The sequence below is a fragment of the Nesoenas mayeri genome (genome assembly GCF_963082525.1).
Source record: "Nesoenas mayeri genome assembly, chromosome: 5".
Lineage (NCBI taxonomy): Eukaryota > Metazoa > Chordata > Aves > Columbiformes > Columbidae > Nesoenas > Nesoenas mayeri.
In genome coordinates, this window is record NC_137548.1 from 56,485,121 (window position 1) to 56,513,048 (window position 27,928).

The 27,928-nt window shown below is 38.4% G+C and overlaps 1 protein-coding gene across 1 annotated transcript in view; it reads right to left on the reverse strand.

The window, feature by feature from the left end:
- PDE3B (phosphodiesterase 3B) overlaps nucleotides 1-27,562 on the reverse strand; it is a 90,911-nt gene extending 63,349 nt beyond the window's left edge. Inside the window, exon 1 of the mRNA XM_080346100.1 lies at nucleotides 24,709-27,562. Coding sequence (XP_080202226.1) covers nucleotides 24,709-25,743 — 1,035 coding nt within the window. The 5' untranslated portion in view covers nucleotides 25,744-27,562. The remainder of the gene's footprint in view (nucleotides 1-24,708) is intronic.
- Nucleotides 27,563-27,928: the final 366 nt, after the last annotated feature.

Genomic DNA, 27,928 nt, shown 5'->3' on the forward strand with positions numbered 1-27,928 from the left:
AAATCTATTGAAGAAGAAAACAAAATTACATAACATTTTTGAACTTGCGGAAACTATGTAAAGTTAAGTGCTATGTATTACACCTCTAGCAGGCATTCTCCAGCTTCAGGCTATGGAAATTACGCAGTTTTCTCAGAGCTGGGACTAATAGGAATGCACTGCAAATATTAGACATCGTAACAGAGCCAGTATCTTGCGTGCTCACAGTCCTCCTACCAGCTCCAAGAAAACATGAACGAAGAAGCTAAAACTAAAATGGTCAAAAAAGGACACTGCAGAGAAGAAAACTGAATAATGATTCAATATTACAAAACCCAGAATGCTTATTTTCGTATTCTTTTGACATATTTCCAATATGAAACCTCATGTTCAACAACAGTCAGTCTGAACCCTTGAACTATAATTAGTTATTCAGACACAAGAAGCTGTATATGCATTTATCACAGTTTTTTGCTGTACTTATCTCTAATTAAAAATGCACGGAAAGACAACACAATTTGCCTCTTCCCTTAAGCTAGGAATTACTATAAATTTGGGAAAGCTAACTGAAACTTATGGTCTGTAAAATGGAAGTGATCAAAATCAGGAACATTCCCTCTTCACCCCACCACAAAAAACCCAGCATCCATATATTCAGTGTAAAACCTATATAAAACACAGTCAACAGGGATAATCCTTGGTTTTTAAATATTAACTTCCTGACACGCAAAAAGTTTTACACAATTCATCCTCAAATTATCTAAAACCAAGACAAGGGAAATCAACAAGTAACATCAACTTGATCTGAAGTAGGTAACACGTGGTTTCATTCAGCTCATAGTATTTTTTTTGTCTGGTATCGTGAGTGAAAGAAAGCTGTTTCTGTGATTTCAATGCACCCCTAAAGAATATTGTCTCTGGACAATGTCCAGAAGTAATGTGGGCCAAGAACAGCTATTTGATCCCAAACTGAAACATTCCAGCACAGCCAAAGGTCTAAATAGTTTATCTAGAAATCAAGCAGAGAGATCTAAAGAAAAAAATTGGCTTTATTAAACTCAGCAAAGCCTTCTTCTTTGATTCTGTTATAGTTCAGAAATTGCTTCAACTTGCTTTCTGATTTATACTCCTGTACATGGACTCTAAGTCAAGTTTCCAGGATCATGAATTTACTTCCCATCACACCTCCCACCATGACAGCTGACAACTGAGTTGCCAGTTTTCTAATACCCTTAGGAAACAAAGTATCATTTTTCTGCTGGTATATCTGGAAACAGTCAAGGTGCTGAAGGCAACAACTAGCTGTTCAAACTGTTCCATCTTTTGAGAATTTTTGAGCGGCCAGAAAACAGTTCAGCTGTACTTCAATGGACATCACCAGCAGGACACTGTCATCCAAGGCTCACTGATGGTAAACCTCTCATACAAAGACACTCAGAAGCCACCTGGATAATCTTTTAAATATAACTTGTGATAGGAAGCAAAGACCCAGATGCAGATGTCCATTTGTCACCAGAAATGCAGCCAATGCACTAAGCACACACTTGCAAAATTCTATTCAGAATTATGCTCCTACAATGCCAGCTTTGTATCCCATAAAGAGGTAAGGCTTACTGGGAGCTAGATCTTGTTTTGTTGTTCCAATAACTGGTCTTGGAAACAGACAAATTTTAAGTAAGTGTTTTTCTTTCCATTTTCACCCTTGCCTTCATAAATGTCAGCTAGTTAATAAAAAAAAAAAAACCTCTCACTGCTGAAATAGACAATGTATACATATAAACAATATAATAAATGATAAACATACAAACCATCTTATCTGCAAACAAAACATGAAATTGGAGATACAATGAGAAACATACTTCAGTCACACATAAGTTACTTTTCTTACTTTAAGCATCAGAAAAGACTGTGAGGAAAATGAGTAGGAATCAATGTTAATAAACCTTCAGCCTTTCTACTCATTCTGAGAAAATAAATTCAATGAAGATGCATCTTTTCCCTGAAAAGCAAACTTCTCTGCAACATCCTTTTATCTGCTGTCAATTTTACTATTCAGGACTCCACAAGAGTAGACTGTGACCTATTCTACTACTTCTGAATAGGTACAACACAAAATAAAATACCAATGAGACAACTTGCTTTCACATGCCAGTAACAGCAGTGAAGCATGCCTCATGCTAAGGCAATACCTGCTTGAGTGTCCCCCTCAAAGAATGGCCACTGCCATTCCCATCTAGTAGTCTATTACAAGCAAAAAAAGTTACAGTCTACACATACACATGTAATAGAAGTACACCCCAAAAGAAGATCAGAATAGCCACTTTAGAGATGACCTGGAAAACAGACATCTGTGATAAAGCAACAAAAATTGCTCACCAAGTCCAGATATTTGAAAGCCCAGGACAGGGACAGTGTCTTTTACTAGTATTTATCAGGAAGATAAAATAGGAGACCGGAAATAATTTCTTAAACACTTTTTGTCTTGTAATGTAAACTTCAGGGATAAATACACGTAGCTAAAAATGCTTTATCTTCGTGTAAGGACTATAATTTCAAGAAGTGCGAGTTCAGGACTAAAGTTTTAACGATGAAAGATGTTGTTCAGAGAAAACTCAACCTGGAGTTCACAAAAGTCAATTGGTTAAGACTAGAAGAAGCTATTTATAAAAGAAATGCAGATTCATTTGCAGGATGAAACAGTTCAATTGATTTACTCTTCAATGAAAAATACCATATTAGTGCTTAAAAAAAAGTGATGTGGAGACTTGTTATTGCAAACACCATAAGATTGATTCACACTGTTACGTTTAAAAAATGTTAACTATCACTATCACACAGTTTTAGTTAATTGCCTCGGGACACAGAAAATAAGCTATAACTTCACAAACCAGAAAATGTAGTTTCTTAGTGTGTATAAATGGTTACTAAAAATAACTACAACTGCTTAAAAAAGCATACTGTACAGTTCATATAGTTTATTAAACTAGTTAGAATAGTAAGAAACATATTTTAAATGTCAAAATGCAAAAGCTGTAATTTAATTTCAAAGATTTTTATTATATTTTTGACATTGACAATATTTTTGTCAATAAAAAGAAGTTGTGTAGCTACTTTGAAGTTACAAGATTTCAGTGTGAACACAGAGGGCATTTTACAATATTTAGACACATCAAAACAAGTCAGTCACTAAATACATAGATCTGAAAACAGGGTGGGAAAAACACGTATGTTTTGTGAATGTTAGGCATTCTACTTTTCTTTTTATAAAATTTTAGAATTTTGTGGCACATGGATTTTCTTTTGCCTTTTAAAAAAACAATTTGAAGTAAATATTCTAATAATCATCACTAAATAACCAGCACAGCAGAAAGCAGCAATCCTTCAATCAAATAAAAACAATAAAGCTACACAAAACACTTAAAAGAAGTTATGGAATGAACCAAAAAAAATTCCACATCACTAAAAAGTATTCATTATAATATCAATATTCCTAATTTTCACATTGAAAATTTGAAGCACTTTGAATATTTTGTTGAAATGTGCTGAAAAAATATTGTTTTCCAAAAGTGCTATCTTTAAGCACTTTGGCAAAACAAGAATTCCTTGCTTTACAAGTGTTCCAAGAAAAGAATAATTCATGTGACAAAAGCTAATAAATACAAATGCACTACAGCTTTTTCAGCATTTTAACATAGCAACAAAATCTGTAATCTTACTGTTGCTCAAGCTACATTACATACCAGTACAATCAAACACTTAAGAGATTCTGAAATCCCTTCTGTTTGATGCATGTGTCTAACCAATAGATCAAAGTGTAATCTTTAATTTTCCTCAACCCATATAGGACTGTAACCAAGCTAATTAATTCATTAAATCAGTACACATTACATTTGCATTGAGAACAAAGCCTTCAACACATAAGAATTATTATTATTTTTTTTTTTTTTACTGGAGGCCCCCAGATAGTGCAGCATAGAAAATAAGACAGGGAAATTGGATTAGAACTGCCTCGTCTGGCCTTGGGTTATAACCCTGTCAGCATCGACCATTTACAGAAAACATTGGCTAAATTTCACCAAACATTCAGCTTTTGACAGTTCATCAGCCACAACAAGGAGTTTTGGCAAAATATTTAAACCTATTTTTCCAAATGTTCAATTAATCAAAAAGATTAATGGCAGAATGGAATTCAGCATAAAATATTCACCCATATTCACCCAATTTCCTGAGTAGATTTCACAGTATGCTGCAAATTGTCTCAGCTGTACTGTTAGCAACATTAGATACAGCTGTTTTAAATCCATCACAAACAGCAGTCACTGTACCCCTTTTCTTGAGATGGTGTAGGGTCATTATGCCTTTTTGCAGTCATATAGCAGATGACTGCTAAGAGCCACTCTTACACTCTTCAGAAGCGCTTGCCAAACTGTCTCAGTCAAAGAATAATTACCATCAACTATTTCTTACAATATATTTCTAATAACATTTTCAGCTGAAAAGTCTTTGTACTGTTTTAGCTCTTCAGTATATTTTTGCCAACTAGCCACACTTACTGAAGATCTTACAGACCATATTCTGGGAATTCCAATAACAGAGGACCATGTACATCCATTATACTTCACACAGCATTGTCTAGAACAGGTTATCTTGTCAAATCACTAGCAAATAGATAAAGCCCTAAGAATTGCTAAATTCTTATTTTGACATAACAAACCAGAAGTGTTCTAACTCCATCTTCTGGCTAGGAATAACCGGTATGGAAGATAAAAAGAAATATCAAGCAAATTCAGCTTGACATTAGGCTTTACTTACAAACTTCATGCTTCTATAGTCTTGTTTCTTCTTTATGTGATTCAAGCTTTCTCTCCAGTTCGTTAGTCCTTTTGCTTCCCTCTCACTTTTCCTGGGTTTGCATTTAATCTTTGTTAAGCATCTATGTAATCAACATTTTTGTTAATGTGTTGTTTTAAAAAAATAGGGACTTAATCAAGGGCTAATTTCTGCTGTATCTTCCCAAACATTATTAAAAAAAAAGGTGATGAGAAACTGCCATTGTAATCGGAAAGCATTATTAGTTGCACAATACAAGATCTAATATTTCAGATTTCATAAAGGGGTAGAGCTAACAACTCAAAGCAGCAGGACTGCAGGTGTTTTCACAAGATTTCCTCTTGTATCCCAAACCTCCAGCATATGGTAGAAGAAAAAATAAAGAAGTCCACAACAGAAACAGATACCTGAAGTCATTTGTGTGTGCCTCTCAACAGATGAATTTGTTCAAAAGCTGAAATGAGACCTGCAGTGGGCCTGCTTCCATTTCTCCACTCCCAGACACTTCTGCAAAAAATGATCATTGTGGCTAATGCCTTTTACACTGGTGATTCTACTGGAATGATGAACAGAACATCTAGGCAAACATCTCTATAAAACGAACATACCACAGACTGAGAATTACTATGAAAGGAATAGGTGAGAGATGATTGGGTTGCAGAATTGCTTACTATAGAAAATTGAAAACCTGACAGAACTCCGAAGCTGATAGGAACAAAGTCATGGGACCTATTTGTCCCATGAAGTTCAGTTTGGGCTTAGACTATTAATTTTGTCATTTTGATCATATTTTCCTTTTTCTTGCTGTCATATGTGATTTTTTGGCAACATGAAAATTAAGAGCCAAGATGCATTACTACAAAGAGCTGGACTGAAGCTTCCTTATTGTAGCAACTTACTTTGTTGGAAACTTCAGGTACCCACAAATGTGAGCAGAAAAATAACCAAAATTACTAGAAACATCAAAGCAGGCCAGAAATACTTCCTGACTCAGTGTGAGAGGACTTCCACACTTCATATTTCAGCTATGCAATGTTGATGCATTCTGTTCCTTTGGCTTCTGGTATACAAATGCAGAATATGCAGTTCACACAAGACAAAGGAAAAATATAGAGGCTTTTATGTGTGAGGGGATGCTATTTTCAGTGATTTATTGGGAAGTTCTAACACATCCATTCTTTGAACTGCAGTGTCCCTAGTTCTCTTAGATCAGCACAACATGGCATTGCCACAATAAAGGAGCAATCCTGCCCTCCCTCAGCTGCATATTCCCATCCCTGTGTCACCCCCCTTACACAGCAAAAACATTCATGCAGACACGTGGCAAGGAACTACAAAAAGAACTGATGCGTTCCAACATAGATTAGTTCCCTGATTTAGTTCACTGAGTAGTCTCATGAATGCTTGTGTCAGCAGCAAGGGGGATGGTGCCAGGGCACGAACAAGCAGACAGTGCTGGGACGGACCGACCACTCCTTTTAGTGGAAGCACCACAAAGCATTCAGGGAATCGGAACAACTGAGTAGAGGTGTTCAGATTAGAACTAATCTAAATTGGACATAGATCTTAGCATCAGAAAATTATCACGCACTAACCCCAGAACTCAAAATTCTAATCAAGACTTGCACTGCAATTTTATCTCCCAGACAACAAAAGCTGCTGTTGCACCACACATTTTAGTTAGTTCTGCTTCTGGTATTATCAGGGAAAAAAAAAAAAAAAAAAAAAAAGAGGCAAAAAGACCCTCCAAACAAAAGTTAAATATATCAGAGACAAATACGAGAGTGCGGCATTCCAAAATTCAAAAAAAAAAAAAAGAGGGAGGTATAGAAAAGTTACTGATATCACTATACCATTTGACTTTAAAAGCCTCCAATGTGCATTTTAGCAAAAACCTTACCTTTAAATAGCTACATTACACAGAGGTCAATGTTTTAAATCAGAAATGTTGATAAAAATACTATCCCAGAATAAAACTGTAGTGGGATATGAAGACTGAGAAAAATGAACTGCAACTGTCATCTAAGGCAATGAAAAGGAGAAACAAGCTCTCCATTCCATGAGATTTTAGGGACCTGTTAAATTCTATTGACTAATTAAGTACGCAACTTCTATGTAGATACCAAACACATCGAGAGAAAGGCTGATACTGAAGAATTTGGAAACAAGTTACTTACTTGGACAGAGACAATAAATAAATGGTGAAAATCACAAAATAGTAAAGGAAAACTTGTGACATGTCAGGAAAATTTAGAGACGGCTAAAGCATGCCTTTCTGCAATTCCCCATACCTTTTATTCTCTAAAAATCCAAAACAAACAAAGAAGCCCAATGACAGGTTTACTGCAGTCTGAAGTTGTGATGTCCTAGGGTAGAACCGCAGAGAAACTTCCTATTCAGAGTAAAGATTTTAATATAAGGAGAAAGTGGCTGGTGAACAGAAATCTACATAATTTCTTCTATTGATCTTAATGATTACATGCCAACAAGAAAACATTACTGGCAAAGATGGTTTGAAAATAAAAAGACCTGGAAGAAAGCTATTCAAATTACACAATGAGAATAATTTTAAAAGTTTGTCTATCTTATGTGGTTCTAATGATCATTTAGGAACATAACCATATGATAAGAAAACAAATTTAAAACAAACTGTATTGCTCAGAAAAACATGAAAATATTCTTGAGGCACAAAACTATCCATGCAAGGTGATCTACAGCTGGCCATTTTAGCTACCTACATAAAGAAACAATGGACTGCCAGTCACTTCCTTGATTTTTTCAGTGGAATTTTCTACAAAATACTTTATAGCATAAGAGTTGCAAAGAACATTTTACTGATTTATTTTTCTCAGTAAAAATCACAATTAGAAGATGATGAAAGAGACCTTAATTCCTTTTCTCTTTCATAGCATTCACCTGCCTGACTGGATCTAAAAGTTACAGAACAAACAGTATCAGAAAAGTTGACTTATGAAGTCAGGAGACTACGACAAATATAAACCAATGTTTCCCCAGGAATAATACAAAACTTCAGAGACTTTGCTGAAAAAAATACAGTCCCTTACTGTAATACCTAAAAGATTGAACAGCCAAATAGTATCCTGCTAATTTGCAGCTCCATCTGCTATTACAGACTTATCTTTTGAACCATGCATGTATATCAAACAGTCTGGCTGAGAATATGGCATTCAGGAAACAACAACTGAACGTTGTTAGCTCATAAAAGCACTTTGAAAATAGCTAACAAGTGTCAGATTGAAGATTAAATTCAGATAATGAAACAATCTTAAAAGTTATTCAGAAAAATAAGTATGTGATGATGTAACTCCCATCTCCTTCATTGAAGGAAGACTGACAAGGCTTACAGGGCTAAAATACTAAATGACAATAAAACAAAATATTCAGTATGTTTGGTGTATTGCATAACTTGCAGGCATTGCCCTAAGTAAAGGGCAAAGTTACTGGACATACACTTCTAGAACACAATGGTGATCTGATGACACCATAACCTCAGTCTTACTGTCCAGAATTAACTGAAGGGATAAAGATGATTAAGGACAAAATTCACAATTCAAAATGGATATTTCTAGATCTTGCTTTGTTAACATCTACATTAGCTGTTCATTAATCAAACAGATTTAAATCCCAGTATTCACTGATTCAATGTAAAACTTTGTAACTTGCAACTGAGCTAATATAAATGCATACCAAATAAAGCACATACCAAGCGGTGGCCACATGCAACAACATGTGTTAGTGAGGTTGGACAAGTCAGTCAAACAACTTTGAACCAGCAGCAAAGCCAGTTGTTCTTCCCTTAGAATGGCATCCCAATGCTTTAACCACCTCCACACACAAAAAAAAAACCCTGTTTTTTTCTTTTTTTTTTTGTTAATTAAAATTGAAGAAATTCACATACAAAGATCCCAGACCAGATAGACAGTGATCGCTGTTTGGAATGCAGCCCCAGTGACCAGCTAATGATACATGACATTGGTCTACAGTGTGAAAAATGCCCTAAAAATATGGTCTGCTAGACTCTTAAAGCCAAGTTAATCTATCATAAATGTGCAGAAATAAAGATACTAAATCTTTCTAAGCCTTGTATTCAAGGGTTTAAAGCAGGGAGTGGGGAGGAGTTGGGTTTGAAAGGTTTTTTTCATAGTTGTTGGGTGGAGTTTTTTGTTTGGGTGGTTTTTGGGAGGATTAGGGAGGTTTGGTTGGTTGTTTTTCTGCCCCCGCCCCGCCTCCAACCCCCCAAGAGCTTTGCATACAGACTTCAGATATTAACACTGCTCTAACTGATGATCTGTCAAAGTTATTCTTTCAACAAGGAAGAAAATGCAGGAGCTTTATATGGAAGAATTTGTCAAAAATGATTTGAAAATCTTAGAAATCAAACACTTAAAGTATCGTAACTTTTTAAGCTTCACACAAAAACAGGAACACAAGTGTATTCTTTACTAACCTCAACATTTTAACAAGTTTATACTTTAACCATATACTATAATACGAGTTTGTTAAAATCTAAGTTTATTTGTGTGTTTGCCTATGTAACAAACAAAGAAACCAAACAAAAGTAAAAACACAGTGACAAGCATTCCTGGTTTAAGGTGTCGGTCACTGTGTTATTTTTCCCTAAAAAAAAACCAAAACCAAAACAAAACTAGCCATAGCTAGCCATAAGGCAATACTCATACTAACAACGTACATCAATATTAAATCAGTTACTGTGAATTTGTTTACAGTTCTTCAGTGAAATGCAGAAGACACTATGATTTTCTGAGATAAAACACACTGCTTCCAACACTAACTGGTTTATATTAGTGACTAGGTAACCACTGGAAATTACTGCATTCTAATCAACAAAGGAAAAGTATTTAGAATACAAATCCTTTGTTTTAGAGGTTAAACCTCAGGTAACATTAATTTTGTAAACTATATTTTAATATGTAAGACATAGGAATACTTCAGTAGAATTTCTAGAAGAGGCAGTGATATCCATAATGCTGGTGAAACTTAAAGTCTTAATTTTGATAACTAGGGTAGATCATTTTCATACAGATCACAAAAATTTAATTGTACATCTTTCAGAATCGAGAAGAACTACAATGTTCTTTGCAGAAGTAGGCTGGAGAGTTTAAATAACTTTTCAATTTACCCAAAGTAGCACTTTGCAAATTCTCCTGAGCGCCATAGCCACAGCCACAACCAAACGGTTTGAGATGAAGCCAGTCTTTTCCTTTGTAACAGTCGAGTTCAGCTTGCAACACTATCAAAAATAAAAGAACTGTAAGCTAATTGCTGGCAAGTATGACGCAAGCGGTTTCCGAGGTAACAGCTCAAGTTGCTGAAGTGCCTGATCCAGCATTTCCTCATCTGTTTGCACTCACACCAGCAGTCTGACAATGTAGTCACTGCATCCTGTTTCACTCAGCAGCCAGCGAAACACACTGAGCTTAACCCTTGACTAACATCTTCACAGTTAATCTATCCTACTTATAAACTAACTTTTACAGCTGTGTTTTGTGTACTCATTTTTATTTTCCTCACACCTTTGCAGCAGCTGTCTGCACTGCATTTTCTTTTCAACTGAGAAGGAAAATCTGAGAAAAACATTGTCTAAAATAAATACCTAACAGATATCTTTTCATTTGCATTTGCAATACTGAAAGTTTCTGCCACAAATTAAGTGAAAAAAAAAAAAAAAGTCACTTGCAGATTCTACATAAAATATCAATTTTTCTGTGTCTGTTTTTAAATGTATAGCTCCAGAATGTTCCTGATTTTATACTATATCCAGAGTAAATTAGATACAAACATCAAGAGCATCTGTGAAACTACTTCCCATTCACTTCAAATAGGTGTGTATTCATATGTAAGTAGGAAGCATATTTTAAAAATGTATCACAAACCAGTTACTGTATACACCAAGGAAAACAAAAATCACATTTTGATCTAAAAAAAGTGTAGAGCATGGATCTCATCAATGTTATCTTTCAGAGGAAATACAGACTTTAGAGAAAATAATAAAAATCAACCACATCAATAAAAAAATGCAAATATTAGCCTGACAATACACTGCACACACACACAAAAGGATAATTTAAGGGTTTACTTTAAAATGTTAATTTGGTCGTTTCAGGACATGAATAAACTCGAAAAAAACTATTTCCAGCACAGGGCTTTTACGTGCTAACGTCAGTGCTTACCCAGTATAAAACATAACTGTTTTTCTGTACTATGGAAAAGGCGTGGTGCACAAAAAAAAAAAAAGGCAAAATAAAAGTAATATTTTGTTTAAAATTCTGGACAATGCTCACCAAGGCACAATGCACATGAAATTTACTGCTGATAAAAGTCTCGCACCTTCACTGCCTGATCTAACCAGAGCAAGTTTCAGTGGGAAATCCCCTAAAGCATTCTGAAATAGACAGATGACAGCCCGACCAACCTGTCACAGCAGCTTCCCGACCACTACAGAGAACTAGGTATTGAAACGTGAAGGTGCAGGGAGGAGGTGCCTTCAGGGACTTTTCACTATTTCTTTCACAAAAGTTTACTCACTCAGGAGGCCAGGCTCCTATCAAGTTAGAACTGCTTCTAAAAGGAGATCTAAACCAGTCCTTGATTCTCCAGTAACTGAAAGTCTCATTTTTTCAAATACGTCACAGATTCTCCCGTTTCTTGGGAGGCCTTCTTGCTTAAATCTATTATCACAGCTTACGCATATTCAAAAACAAAAAATACAGTGTTAACCCAAAAAGCTCAGGGGCACAGACAAACGAGTAGCCTGAAATAAAGCTCCAAAGAACAGTGTGCAGGTATGCACTGGCAACTATATTTACCTACAAAATAAGAAACAAAAGAGGGATACCATGTTTACATGATATGATCAATACTCTGGCTTAGTCAGCAATTAACTATTTGTTAGCATGTCAGTGATGTTTTTATCTAAATGCAGATCCTTCTGTCAGCAGGCTTTTCTACTCTCTTGGTATAGTTTTTCCTTGCATCACTTCTTAGCTTCTTCCCATACACTTGCATTTCCCTTCATTTTGATGTTGCAGTACCCAGGAAGGCAGAAGACAAAAGAAATGTTTTATTCACCATTAGATAACTTTCCTGAATTAAATGGAAAGCGAGCTCAGGGAAAAAAAAAAAGGTCTGGTATGTGATTGTGGAAATTCCAGAGGTCAAGAAGTTTCAGGGATGACGAGGTAATGACAGGTAGAAAACCTATGATGATACAAGGCATGTTGAGGAACACAAATATCCCTGTCGGGGAGGGAAGCAAACCAGGACAGACTAGCAAGACTATGGTTGCAGAGCTGTGCTGGGATGCAAAAGCTTCCCACCCCAACTCTATGCAACAAAGGATCGAGGGAGCCCTGGGAAAAATCAAGAGCCACATGACAGCTTTAGGTTATGGGATTCAAGGTTCAGTCAGGTTCTCCAAAACTAAAACATAAAAGGGTTGCTGAGGACATCTTTGATAAAATGAGGTTTTAGATGCCTAGATTAAAACCAAGTGGAAGAACACCCACATGGATGTTCTGTCAGAGGGCACTAAAAAATATATCTAAATATGAACACAGGCACCAAGTGTCTTAACCATTTTGAGTATGTGATTGAACTATAACAGGATCATTTTGCATAGATTTGCCTCTATAAGGCTTGGGAGTCTATCCAAATATTAGCAATTTATTATTTTTGCAATATTCAGAATTGTTAACTGCCTTATAACAATCCACAACTATGGAATCCACCACCACTGTTTTTCTCCAGCTTCACCTCCTGCTACACTCTGACTGGGACATGAGAAAAAAAAAACCACACAGCTCTGTCCACCAAGTTAGATAGTCTCTCAGATGACACTCATGACCAGGCAGATGAAGGGAACTCACTGTTCCTTCTGACTCTGGCTTTTCTTGGCTTATACCTTTTCCTGAAATCTGCAGGGGTACCACCGCAGAACATCTCCAAAAGTGACGCAAAGCTGATGGGAAAAAAAAGGACAGACCTGGGGCACAGCTGGGAATCTAACAGACATGCTAAGCCAAACTACTACTCAGAAATTGGAAATAAAGTTCAAATTTTCCTTAAAAAAAAAAGTTCTGCATAAGTCCAGTTAAATTTGCTTGCCCTGTGGAGGTAAATAAAGCTTAAGACATCAGGACAGAAAACACTTCTCGGTTCCTACTGACCCTGTTACAACCCAAGCTGCAATCAGAATGAAATACATCAATTAAATTTGTACATGAACGTCAGTATTATAAAGATCAGGCAAAGCTTTCTCATAGCTCTCAAACATTGCAGGAGGTACATTGACAAATACAAATCCTGTCATTCTTTCCCTCCATTTTGAATGGAGAAGTGAAGGGAGTAAGCTGTTCAGTAATAGGGTTTATTCCCTATTATCCTTAGTCAGCCAACCACTACAGCATTTGTGCCAGTACTACTCCTGTTTCTTCCTCCTCACTTGTTTACAATCTGAAAGAGTTAGGTAAAACATAAACAAGGTGGCTAAAGGCTTAGTATTCACCAAAAAAAAAAAAAAAAAAAAAGCAGCAAGCAAACCTAGAAAACCTTTGTCCTCTCTATCCAGGAAATAAACAAACAGGGGATTGTTTTCAGCTTTGAAGATACCAAAAAACATACAGATCATCTTCAGGCAGCAAAGAATAAGTTTGCTTATTCTTGCTTATTCCAACTTGCAGAAATAAAAGAACAAAATGAAAAAAATAACTTTACAATATTGTATAGTATCAAGGAAAAGGATAAGGTTTGTATGAGTATGTCAATATTAAACTTACATGGCTTTCCAAATGTAGTTTACTTATGTCTCTTTTTTCAATAACGGACATTTACATGGTACTTATGTAAGGGATTCTAGAAACATTTTCATGCTGTAAATGCAAAGAAATATTTAATTCTTCTGTTTTATAAATTATACGTTCCAAAATGTTCCACACTTAAAAAAAACAAAAAACAAAAAACAAAAACCAATTATTTGATTGCTAGGTTTTGAAAAAAATATAATGTTTTCAGTCAGAACATTTTTGTGTTTGCTGAAACATACTTGCAATTTTGGACCAAATTACATGACTGATCTAGTAACATGTAGAAAGAGAAAGAATACACTGGTAGGAAGACGTGTTAAAATTACTGTAAAATTAAGAACAGATAAGGACAGGGAAAGAGAAAGAAAAATGCCACTTAAAAAAAGACAAGACAAGCAAGTAAGCAATTTACTATTGGACATTAATCTCCTGATAAATTATTTTTCTTGTAATTTCAAGGCCCAAGTAACTAAAAAGAAACATGTGCCTTCTAAACGCACACCAATCCTGTCCATCAACAGACAGATGAAAGGAACATAGCTTTAAGAATGAGAACTAAAGTTATAAATTACATTAAACCCTGTGAATTTTTAAACTAGTAAGAACTATAATCCCAGTCCTTAAAGACTGTAAAACACGTGTTCTTTTCCACTTGAAAGCTTAAGTGCTCTGCTGACCCTAGGGAGCTTCCTACAAGAATAAGTGTTAGGGCAAGTACAGAAGACTTACAAATCTTAGGAATGAGATTTTAAGAGCAATTGGTCTCATACAAGAAAAATCACCTAAGACTAACTATATACATTTATAGGTCCATTATTAAAGCTGTATTGACCTTTGCAGCTAATCTTGAAACAGCATTTCTTTATTACATGAATCACAATTTGATTTTTTTCTAAAGTTGTAAATGACTTTCCTGAACAAGATAGAAATTCCATATTTACAGACACAGCACCAGTTTCTAAAGAATTTCTCCTGAAATTTTATCCTTAATGATCTTAATAATAGGTTACGCAAATTTCATAAGTAAGCACAGAGTTTTAATCAGTTTTTACAAGACTGTTTGAAGCTTAGGGTCTTTTAACTAATCTTGATTTTACTCTTCATAAAAAAAAAAGTTATCCTTCACGTGAAGATTGAAATACTGGTTTTTTTCTGCAGAACCTTCTGCAGATGTCTCCGATATGATGGTCATTGTCTCAGAGGGTTTGAAAACAGGCCGCACTTAAAAGCAACAGACAGCATATGCATCTGCTCATCCTCTCCCTTTGTCTTTTCATCTTGACGTAACAGAAGAATCACTTGCAAGCATATTATTTTCAAGTTTCTTTAAAAATTCTTTAAAAACCAACAAATAGGCTGCCAGTTATGAAAAGTAAATTAAATAAAGTGATTACAAAAAAGACTGGTCATTAACACAAAAGCTGTTCCAAACTCTCATTTCTTAATCAAACTAATTCAACCAGAAACTCCAAATAGAAAGAAAAAATAGATTTTCAGTATTACCATGCCATGGTAGCATTCTGCTATGGTGAATTAAAAGTACCAAGAAACTCTAATACAGATTCTAATTAATCCTTTTCTATAACTACATAAAAATAAGTTAACAGATACTTGTAATCAAAACACTTTCAACTGTGCTTTGGCATAACAGCACAAAGCTGTTATTTATGTCATAGTAACCACTCATTCTAACTTCAGGTAGACATACTGCATTTCTTTAGTCATTAGAAAGTCATTAGCAAGATCCTACATAACATTCCCCAGCTTTTAGTATTTAAAAAAAAAAAAAAAAAAAAAAGAGACTAGAAGATGCCTAGTTAAACATCTGTGTGCACAATCAATTGAAATTCTCTCATTGCAAGTGTCATTTGAAATTTGCTTTCTAAGCATGCTTCAGTGATCCCCCAAAGGATACTATGCTACCCTGAAAATGCAGTTAGTTGAAACAAGAACAGGAGGAGGACACATACAGGGTGGACAACACAGGCTTGTTTGTGTTTTCCAGTTAAGATATGAAATATACTGTTCTAGCTTCACTAACATGTTAGGAAGAACCAAGCCCCTGTCATCAATTAATGTGTTTATTTACCCCTGTCTATAAGCAGCAATACACAGTAGGTTCATCTGTGTTTCAGTGCACTTTTGTATGGACAATCTCAACGGAAACAGTATAACCCAGATCAACATTCATCCTTTCCTGAGCAAAATAAAGCCTGCTTCTCACAGATCTGGCCAGGCAAGAGGAAAACTCTGCTAGTGTGCTTTAACTTCTTCCAGTCTGAGCCAATTCCTTCAGGGCAGTGCCAGAGCAGATGGCATTTCACAGGCACAGCAGGATCTAAACTTTTTCAGCCTGCTAATCACACCTTCAGGTTTCAATAAAAATTTCCCTCCCCTACTACCCGCACATAAGGCCATAACTACTTTTATCTATAAAAATGCTGCTTAAATTAACTGAAATTTTATTTCATAGTATGTAATGAGGATAATTCTAAGGGAGTGAGAATGTGTAGGATTACTATGGAATTGCAAGAATGGGTATCAAAGAGCCTGTGAGTGCATTTACACATTACACTGTCTAGGTGGCAAACGAAATGAAATGAAAGCTGGTGTGGATGTTAATCAAGACAATAACCACCTAAGACTTCTTTCAAATACATTCCTTTAAAGATAGCATCACTGAACTACATGCACAACACTGAATTTTATTAACTATGTATGATGTCCTGGAAATATAGAGATCAATCCCTTCCTCAGAGAAAGCTCACAAAAAGTCTGTTCATATCTGTCCTTTCCGAAGTTAAAAGCCCAGCGAAGAGGCCGTCCACTGACGTAAAGCACACACGCTGTAAGGTTCTTGGCCAACATACATTGCACACAGAAGATAATGAGATATCTAGTGTTTATCAGTCATCAAATGTTGGAAAACAGCAGGTGCACCAGCAATTTGTGTGAAAGGACAGAAACTGTACTGGAGAGCCAAAAGTACTAGAAAAACCTCACTGATATCTGTTCTTAAAAAAAAACAACCCTGCATTTCTTATCCTATATTAGTAACTTAGAGTACCCAGAAATTTAGAATTCCTTTAAGAGAATTTACCAGACAAAAGGAACAAAACTACATTCCTGAAGTTGCAAACAAGTATCACACAAGAGTGCTTAGGGGATAGAAATGGAAAAAAATAAAACCAAAACAAATAAACAAAAACCCCAAACAAACATAAAACACCAAACAACAACAAAAAACACCCCCTAAAAAACACACACAAAAACAAACAAACAAACAAACAAAGTTCTTATTGAATGTCTAATACTAAATTGACTCTAAGAAAATATGAGAAGACCCTAAATGTAAATACAGGCCTTTAATTTTAGGTCACATTGGGAAAAAAGTCATGCTAAAGATGTGGACAGAGAGCCTAGTATAAGAATGCCTTTTTTAGCCGTTAGTTTAGCTCCGATCCTATTAAAGGGGTTTAATATAGTAAAAAAGAAAATGTAACATGACCAATAATGAAGGTTAAGAGAGACACTAATACCATAATGCCTATGCAGGGAGTCATAGTTAAGCTGTTATTTCAATAAAACTGATAAAACTTCCCCCTGCAAACCTTAAGTTTCACAAACTTTCAGAAGACCTTAGTCTATATTATGAACTTTGCAGGTAAAACTGGACTGACAATAGATATAAACAGGCAGGTGTGACACAGACTTGCTGTACCACCATTTAACAGTGGCACAGTTCCTCTGGGGTGGGGGAAGCAGCACTGGTTGTTTTGGACATACTGAAAGGATTCATCCCAAATTAAATACCATGTATATTTCCCAATTACTATTACCAGCATGGGTACAGCTAAACCAATGTACCTATATTGCTAACTCATGCTAAAAATCCTAGAATGCGCCTCAGAGGGAAGATCTCTCAAAAATTCAAAGCACCTAAATACAGCTTCACATGGTAAATTTCCTAGGGTATCTTGAATAGCTTAAAAATAGTAAATTATATACGTAAAAGGTCATTCTAACATTCCATAAAACGAACTTCTATTTATGAAATGAACAACAAATGGAGCATTTGCTGCAAATATGCTGTTAACTTAGTAGAAGGTATTTGGGTTTGCGTAAAGGAACACTAAGGCTGCCAACTCAGTATCAGATAACAGAACTTGTAAGGATTACCATTCAATCAGTCATTTAATTGGAAATATATCAGCTTTTTCCACAGCTCCCGTGCAAAGTGAGGTTAGCACTGGTAGTCATTAATGTTCTGCATAGTAGTACTGGTTTTCATAAATATTGAACTATCAAACAAAGAGATATACAAAAATTACTTGGACATCTGTGCCCTATTCTGTCCTGCTGTCAGTAAACTTGCACTTGTTTCAAAGCAACGTGCTGCATATAACAGCTATTTTAAAAAAAAAAAAAAAAAAAAAAAAAAAAGTAGGGATGGCCCAACACATCACAACTTACGTCTGGTCACCAGATCCCTGCCTGTATTTATATGAATTATGTCCTTTCTCAAAACAGTATGATCCATTTTCAGATATAAAACTGCTTCAGAAATCATAATTTTATTTCAGCAGTCATTTGTTATGCCATCCCTAGTTCCTAGAACACTTTGTTTTGTCACACTCATCAATAAGCCCATTCACTTAACTGGTCTTCTTTAAGGACAGATCTCTCCAATCTGTTTCTGTCACACTTCCCCTTCCCAATTACCATAATCTGTCAGTTTACTTGTTACCCTGTGAACTCCAGTTTATTAGCATCCATGATTCCTGTCTGTCTAGAGGGCTCTAGTACTCTTTGACATCTACTGGATCCTTAAAATTATTTATCATGCTTATGGTTCACTAACATTTACTCACATATTATACAGTCTACCCTGAACAATCCAAGCCCTCAGCTTCATCTTAAATTTTAAGTGAGTTGCAGAAAAGTCCCACTATTTTTTTCCATTAAAATTTATTTTGTGTTGTTCCATCTTGCTAAGCATTGTTTTCACCCACTGAAAAAGTCACTTGAAATTCACCGTCCTTTCACTCTTCTTCACTCTCATCTTAAACTACCCTTTCAGTTCCATGCACACACATACCTTGTGTCAGAAGATGAGTCTTTTCCTCAGGAAAATACACCTGACTCCTTATAATTCTCTCCCCTTTCATATTTAACATCACAGAATACAACATTCACAAACCGCAGTGTGAAGGCTGTCCCCTTTGCCATTCTAGAGACTCTCCTGGGAACCTTTTGTTCATCATCTCTACAATTTTCTTTCATAAGTTTAAAATGCCTTCCTACTCAAAGCTGAAAATTAGTACTTCATCCCATTTATCCTTAGTTTTCTTTGATGCAGTCAAGCTTAGCTCTGGACACGGACCTCTTGGAGAGGGTCCAGAGGAGGCCACAAAAATGGGCTGGAACCCTTCTCCTATGATGACAGGCTGAGAGAGTTGGAGTTGTTCAGCCTGGAGAAGAAAAGGCTCTGTGGAGATCTTATTATGGCCTTTTTAGTACTTCTTATAAAAGGGGCCTATAAGAAAGATGGGGGCAGACTTTTTCATAGGGCCTGTTGTGATAGGACAAGTGGTCATGGTTTTAAGCTAAAAGAGGGGAGAGTCAGGCTAAACATGAGGAGGAAACGTCTTTTACAGTGAGTGTGGGTGGTAAAACACTGGAACAGGTTGCTGAGAGAGGTGCCTAGAGAGGTGGACAGGGTGCATGCCCCATCCCTGGAAACATTCAAGGTCAGGTTGGACGGGGGTCTATCAACCTGCTCTAGTTGGAATGTCCCTGATCATTGCAGGGGAATTGGACTTACATGACCTTTAAAGGTCCCTTCCAACCCAAACTATTCTATGATCTGGCAGTTCTTGGAACCTTTTCTCCCAGTTTCCTCCCGACTTCCTCCATTTCTTTCCTACTGGCGCTCTGGTCACTCCTGTAATATTCCACCCTCACCTCCCTCCAAATTTATCCAGCATTTCCACAGCAGTTGTCTTTGATCTTCTTCCTTTCTTCTTTTACATTTTCTTTTCAGGAAGCCATACCTGCAGAAACAGTCAACCTCCTTTGCTACACTGACAACTTACAGACATGTTTCCCTGCTTTTGCCACACTTTATTCTGTCCAGAACATGAACTGCCACCAAGTCCTGGATATCTGAAAACCAGCTTAAGGTAAACTTAGCTAAGAAAGTTTTTAACTGCACTCAGTCTCCCTAATAGCATTCTTTGTCATTCTCTATGAACCACTGTGTGGTCCTGGTGCTCACTTTGCTGGAGGATACTATCTTAAAGTATGACCTCTCTACAGGTGCCTATGGGCAGACCATGCTCAAATCATCCTTTCTTTACAGTATAATACTTCAAGAATATAACTTCAGGATGAAAAAAACCAGAAGATACAATTTTTACCAAGAGTCTTCTCATATCACATTTCATCTAGCACAAAACATTTTGTCAAGGTTAGAGAGAAGAAGAAACAATATAATCCTACTCATCTGAAATATGGTTACAAAAACAGTTTTCCAAGACTATTGCTTTCACCATATAAACATGACACTCAGTTGCATCCCACTGAAATTGATTACATTCACAGCTCACCACACCTGCATTTCTACCTTGATTTTCTCCATAATACAGACAAAAAAACCCCAAGAGATACAAAGATTCTGTTAACAACAGATACAAATCTTGACATCCAAATACACTTATGGTGTGGTCATTACAATCATTAGGGGAAAACTTTAAATTTCAAAGAGCTTGTTTGTCAAATACATAACAAGAAGAGTTACATTTTATGTTATTGGCTGCAACCAACAGGTAAAGGCTTACATGTTTCTAGGCTACAAACAGTATCTGAATTTAACAATTCAGTGTTAACGAGACAGTGTAAAATGCATATTAACAGACAGCTTCTGCACTAGAAAGCTTATACCCCGAGTACTTAAGGACAAAGTATAATTTGGTTCACAAATAGGCAATAGATACAAACTGTCTACGCAAATAAGGTACTGCATTAATTTCAAGTTGCATAAACATTTTAGACTCTTGAAATCAAGTCCTGGTCTTCCTAAGGTAATGCATTAAAGGTACGAGATACCTTGGAACAGAAACTGGAGAGAGGTGGCAGTCAATCCAACAACCTAACCACAAGATGATTCTTCCTGTAATTAACAGAGTGCAATGTGAAAGCAGTCTTTATCCATGAAATATTCCAGCCTTCCTTCATGTTTGAACCCAGTCAGGTAACTAGAGAAAGTATCAGCTCTGTCTGCAGAATCTTTTGGACACATATGCTATCTACTTAATTAGGAAGGCCCATTCTTTACCCAAGGAAAAATACGAATTTTAGAAATCAGCTATTCTGTTCCTATGTAGGAGTTTCTACCTGTAGTTATTTGCTCTCATATACATGTTCACCATCACATTAAAGAAAAAAGTAGTTTACTACTGTATTTTTCAGGACATAGAGTGTTTACAAGATCTGTAATACTTATAAGTGCCTTTTTGATTCCCAATTCTGACTTGGCTTTCATAAAAATAATAATTTTTTAAAAAAAAAGTGGTAAATGTGCAACAGTCAATGAAGATAAACCCTTTGATACCAGTAGCAGTAGGTACCACTAAAACATTTAGCATCCGATTAATACGTGTAATCAAAACACCATCTATGCAAAATTTCTCATACCAATCAATACTGCAGTTGTACTGCTAATAGCCTATTCCTCTCTAGGTCCAAGATGAATCCTGGAGTAAGAATGCAAAAATCTGTTTACTGCTAAAATCATATGAATTTCTGTGAGCAGAAGCATTAATATGGTAGAGTTCAGAAAATATATTGAATTTGCATGATTTTAGTCTTAATTTCAGTCACATTGCTTCCTTATATGTGTATTTATATATTTTGATAGCAACATTTAAGTATACTCACATAAAAAATTAAAGATACAATCTATTCAATACTCTTTCCTCTTGGCTAAAACTACATTGCTAGCCATATGTACTGCGGAAAAGCCACACACAGTATGAATTTGTAAACTTTGGAGGCTAAAGTAAACATAGATACTCATATAAAAGAATAAAGGTAATCTAATTTTATCAGCCTTCCAACATTATAGTTGCCATACCTGTTCAAGTACAGAAAGCAATAATCTAAATATTTGCCATAAGGATTGCTCAAATTAGAAAACATTTGTGCTCACAGGCCCTCTTTCCACTTCTGCCCCAGCAAACAGTGATAGCTACATCCAAGTCCAGTGTGCACACACTACTTGTTGCACATACCTGTTCCCTCACTCCCCATGCAGAGACCCCTTGGAATTGTTGGCTTGAGCTTATGAATTAAAAGAGCAGCCAACTCAATATTTTTTTTTCCTCTGATATTTAACAACACAGAGAGTCAGGCTTAATTTCAAATCAACAGGTAACTGAAAACTTAAGGTCAGTATTGGCATTCCCTATTTTCCTCAAAGAGTAGCTAAAATCTACAGAAGAGGAAAATTTTTCACAATAAGAATAATAATCCATTCGAATAAACTGCCCAGGGAAGTGGTAGATTCCCCAAGACTGGAAACTTTTAAGATTGAGCTGGACCAGGTGCTGGGCCACCTTATCTAGACTGTGCTTTTGCCAAGATGATCCTTGTGGTGCCTTGCAACCTGGTATTCTATGACTTGATACATCTGCCTTTTTTGTTTTTATATGCGCCTGCTTGCAGAGGTTCGAACAAATCTCTATATACAAGAGGCTCCTTAAAAATCATACAAAATACTTCTAATAAAACCACAATAGCAACTTAGCTGTCATTCATCAAACTATTCCTGTCTTGGTGGACCTGCAGCACATTCTTTGTACTCCACTGACCTTCCCAACAATGCTTATCACACTCACTCATTAATATTGGAAGAGAATCTTTGTATTATTTTATAAAAATCTGCAAAACATGCCATCAGTCTTTAAAGAAAATTCACATAATAAACGCTCTCTGAAAAGCATTAAGTGCACATGTTCCTTCAGTTTCACGGAAGCAATATAAAAACCTTGTAATGTTTATTCAAATAAAGTCACACATTATGGGCTTACTACCTCCCACTCTCCCACACCCAAATGATGTTTTATCAGCTCTGCATTGTCTGATCTCTCTTCAAGTCTGACGGATCAGAGGATTTAACCTGTGTTATCCTTATAAAGTCACACGTAAAATACTGCACCAAACATATATCTATGAATTCCATTAAACTGTGCTTAATAAAGCACAAATATTTATTGTAAAGCATAATAGACTATTAGGAAAACAAAGAACGTCAGATCTCTCTGTTGTTTCTGTTCACTTCCAGTGATAAAAAAGATATCAAATTCTGGAAGTCTACCAGTTACATTTTATTATGAACACGTATGATTTAACTACTGCCAATAAATTCTATGTATTTAGTTATGGTTGACATTTATGATGTTACTTAAAGAATAATAAATGCCTTAACTTGAAATATGTGCATGCCTTGAGGAATTGAGCCGAATATCAAAGGAAGCATTTAGTAACTTGTATAAGAACAAATATCTTCTGTCATCTGGAAAGGTTAATGAAACCACATTTTCTGAGGTTTTTGTACTGCAGACAAATGCAATAGAAAAAGAGAGCATTAACTATTCAGAAGAGAACAGAGAAAGTAAATTATACAATATTCCCTACATATCTTAACTGCTAATAAAGTATTTTAATGTTTATTTCACAGTATGCATTAGATAATTTGAAACTTAGTGAACAAGTTATTTCTGATGCCTGTTGCAGCATCCTTGCATTTTAAGTTTTTATGCAATAACAATTACTGCTGTATTGTTCTATTGTGCAAATTCAGGGAAAGGAACGCTCAAAAACTGCTACACCGTTTCAGATTCACCTCATATTTCCTCAGGCTTATTTTACAGTTAGTCACAAGAGGTGCATTACAGAATACACGTCACAGCAAAATTAGAAAATTTCGTGTAATATCTATGCATTTCAGGGACAACAGTAGTACATGGGGGATTCTACAGCAATAATCACTTCCCAGAAACTGTTCACTTGCACGTTTATGAAATATACTCCCCTTAGTCTCCCTCCTGTAACGGACTGATAATCCACTTGCAGCAGCCTCAGGCCAGTTCCACCAGCAACACAACTCAATGTTCCTACAGTTCACGTGCAAGTTCCCAAATAAAAACAAACTTCCCCCCACACAGAGATCTGTGCTACAAAAAAAAAAAACCAAGACTCATTGAAAAGTTTTCCGGGAGGTAGAAACCAACAGAGTTCCATTCAAGAAAACTGAGCGTTTCGGGCATCCCTCCAGACTCTGCTGAACAGCTCTCTCTTCAGTAAAAAGAAGTTTCTGAAATCCCATCAACCCAAACCTAATGCTAACTTATGTGGAGCGAGGAAGAGAGGCTGAGAGGGCGAGAGAGAAACAAGAGACGGTAACCTGCAAGGCAGAAGGACAGCTGCCACTCAAACAACGCCAACATTTGATAAATAACATCCTTCAAAACCTGGTATTTCTTTAGCACTTCGGCAATCGCTTGGTCGATAGAAAGCTGTAAGAATCAGAAGTGCCGAGCAGCTAGAAAGCTGTAAGAATCAGAAGTGCCGAGCAGCTAGAAAGCTGTACTTTCTTTCTCTTGTTAAGTCTGCCAGAACTGGAGGAGGTGGTGGGCTTTGGAAAAGAAACAAACAAAATAACAAGGTAGCTCACGGCAGAAGATGTGTGTTTTGGGGTTCTGTTTTAACCAATAAGAACTACTTTTTAATACTTAAGATCGTATGAAAAGTGAACGAGCCTTCTATCCTACAGCAAACACATTATAATGATTTAGCTTCTCTGCAGACATAAAGGATTAAATCGATTCTGCAGAACCGAGTTGAGAAACTCGCTACGGGACTAACATTTTCCTCCATTCCTCTACTAACAGGAGTTTGACAGCAGAGATCCAGCACAAACATACACGGCAGTTAGGAAAAGCGAGTGGCGCTCATTCCTCAGAAAGTTTCTCCCTCCAGTTTCGGAGAAACCTACCTGCTCTCTGGAAATGCAAGGCAACGAGGGTCTCCTAAACATTTTGCAGCTGCCATGGTAGCTGGCCGAAGTTTCCCCTAAGGATACGCAGCTAGATCTCCTCCTGGGTCTGATCACAGGCACTTTTTCCTCCACGCTGGGGAGCCGAGGGTGGTGATGATGCTGGTAGTGCGCTTCTCGGCTCTGAGCCGAGAAGATGCCGTGCTCCCCGACGCAGAGTGCCAGGAGGCAGCCTGCCACCCCGACCGAGCCGGCCAGCAGCGGTCGGAGGGCTGGGGGCAGCGAGTGAAGGCTGGTGAGCGACGCGAGCCACACCAGGCTGGAGAAGACCAAGACGAGGAGTCTCCGGCGCAACTTCAGCGAGCTCTGCAGCAGGGTCAGCGCTGCCACCGAGACCAGCACTGTCAGGAGCCTGCCCAGGACCATCTGCGGCTCGGCGGGGTGCTGGGACTCGTCTTCGTGCCCCTCCGCGGGCAGCAGCCACTGCAGCACCACGAAGTCCCCCAAGTAGCAGCACACGGGAAGCGCCAGCAGCCACCAGCGGGTCGTGCCGCCGCCGGGCTCCCCGCGCCTGTCGCCGATCAGGTAGCAGGTGAGGAAGAAGAAGGCACAGGCGATGCTGAAGAGGGGGCTGAGGCAGCGGGACAGGCACAGCAAGGCGTTCAGCGGCCGGAGGCTCCGCCAGCTGCTCCCGTCCTGCTGGCCCCCGGCGCTGCCCCGGCTGTGAAAGGCCAGGAACGAGAGGACAAGGGCGGCCAGGGCGCCCAGGCTGAGCAGAGCCCTGGAGGAGGACGAGGAGGCGGCGGTCGGGAACAGCAGGAGAGAAAGGAAGCTCTTCGGGGGGTCCTGCCTCAGGGGGGTCGCGCAGCTCTTCACGTAGCCGTTCCGCAGGCTCTCCGGGCTGCTGCCGCCGCCGCCGGGGAGCGCCAGGGGGGCAAACGCCCCGCTCCCGTCCGGGTGCTGGCAGCGCTGCGGGGCTTTGCTGGGTCCGGGGGGGGAGGCGGCCGCGGCGGCGGCTTCTCTCTCTTCCCTCATGGTGGTCGGAGACGCGGGAGGGGGGAGGACGAGGGAGACGCGCGGGTCGCGCTAGCTCCGGCCCGGCCTCCCCTCCCTCATCTCCTCAAGAGAAAGGCGCCGGGCTGAGCCGCCGCTTCTCCTCGGCGGGCAGCGGCGTCCGCAGCATGGTGGTAAAGACAGGGGAAAAAAGAGAAAAGGTAAAAGTCTCGCTCGCTCGTTCGCTTTCCCCGAACGGATCCAGCGGCAGGGACTCGCTGTCGCCTCCCAGCGCTGACAGGCAGCAGCGGCCGCTGGCGGAGCCCCGGCGGCGGTGGGAGTGAGGCGGGAACGGCCGCCGCCCGGCCGCCCGCCCGCTTTTCCTCACGCCGCTGCACACGGCGCGCGCGGAAACGCCTGCGGCGGCACGCGCCCCGGGAGCGGTTGCAGCGCTAACTGCCACGCGCTAACGGCCGCACGAGGAGCGGGGGCGGGGGGAGGCGCGCCCGTCGCGAGCCACCGGCCGCTTCCCAGCGCCCCGCGGCGACAGGCGGGGCCCGGGCACCCCGAGCGGCGCTCGCCGCGGCCAGCGGAGCGATCCAGCGCGACCGGGCCCCGGGGAGCCGCGCCGGCCGTGCGTACCACGCGGCTCTTTCTAAAATCCGTGTAGGTCCCGCGCGGCGGCCAGCCGCCCCCGCGGGGACCGTGTGGGGAGCGAGCCGGGCCCGGCGAGCCCGGGCGGGCAGAACCGGCCTCGGCCCCGCGCCGCAGCCGCGGAACGGACGGAAACGCTGAGCTGCTTCAACTTTCCTGATTTGTCTTTTTGTCCTGAGACACCACGGAAAAGTTGCTAGTACGGGCTTTAAAGCACACAAAGAGTATCGAGGTGTTTTCCCTTTAAGGACTTTTTTTTTTTTTTAAACACTTGAAAAGTAAGTATGGATTAGAGTCTCTTTCTACACTTTTTCCAGTCTTTGTTAACTGAATTTCAGATTAGACTGCATTGCTCGACCAGGTTTGAGTATTTGAACAGCTCATCCCTTTGGAATTGATCAAAATAATCATTTTGGACCAGACTTTTAAAAGTGTTTAGGCTGCTCTAAGTGAAAATAGGCACCTAATGGGATTTTGAGTAATGCTTTCGCTCAGTTCATCCTGTTTGTTTGTTTCTGGAAGAGTAACTGTTTAGTACTTTTGAAATTTTAATTTTAACTGTACATCTTTTCCTTGTTACTTAAATGTCATTTGAGCCATGTTTCCACATAATACTGTACTGCTTTTCTTAAATTGGTTTAGAAATCAGATCAGGTAAGTCGATGATTGCACTTTTTGCTTGCTTATTGAAACAGGGAATTATTGAAATGACTTGGTGCCATTGCTTGTGATTTGCTGCTTTTGAATACACTGGAGCAGCAGCTGCTTTGTGGAAGCTGATGTAGCAGGAAGTGCTGCTGCAGGACATGGGCCTAAAAGTTCACAATATGCAGAAATCGTCCAGCATGATTTCTAACGGAAAATACAATATGCAATGATTGTACATAGGAAGGTGGAAATAAGTAATGATTTGTTTTTCAAGAGGCAGATGAAATTGATGGAATTTTAATACCGTGGTACACCTACACTCTTACCAAAAAAAAGCAAAATTAATTCTCTCCCGGCTTGGTACACTAGTACCAGTATGATGGTACAAAATTGTGTTAAAAAGTTTTCAAATGAGAAAATGTGAAGTTCCTTTGGGGGTTATATTCTTACATGCATTTCGTATATTAATTATGTCAACTGGACCACAATCAAGTGTCTATGTAAATGTTTTCAAGGCTAAGATGTATCTTCCTATTATGCCTATCCTTTATTGTTGAATTTCCTTGAATTCAGCTATAAATAAATGCATTTCAGAAATAATTAGATATTGTAGTCTTTGTTTGAGTATTTGAGTATATATGTCTGTAACAATGAGCACTAGAAAGTACCTAAGGAAGACTACAGAGATAGGGCATCATATGATCCCATAATACCCTGACTGTCACCATCTGTGGCTTTAGCACTTTCTGAATCAGAAGTGGTGTCTTGTTTTTAACCGTTCCCAATAGATTTTTATCTCACAAATTTGCACAATCAATTTTTTTTTTAAGTCCACGTAGGCTTTGGGCATCTGCAGGTCCTTGATCAATGCAACTTGACTATGCATTGTGAGAAATGTGGTTTTGTTTTTTTAAAAGTTTTCTAT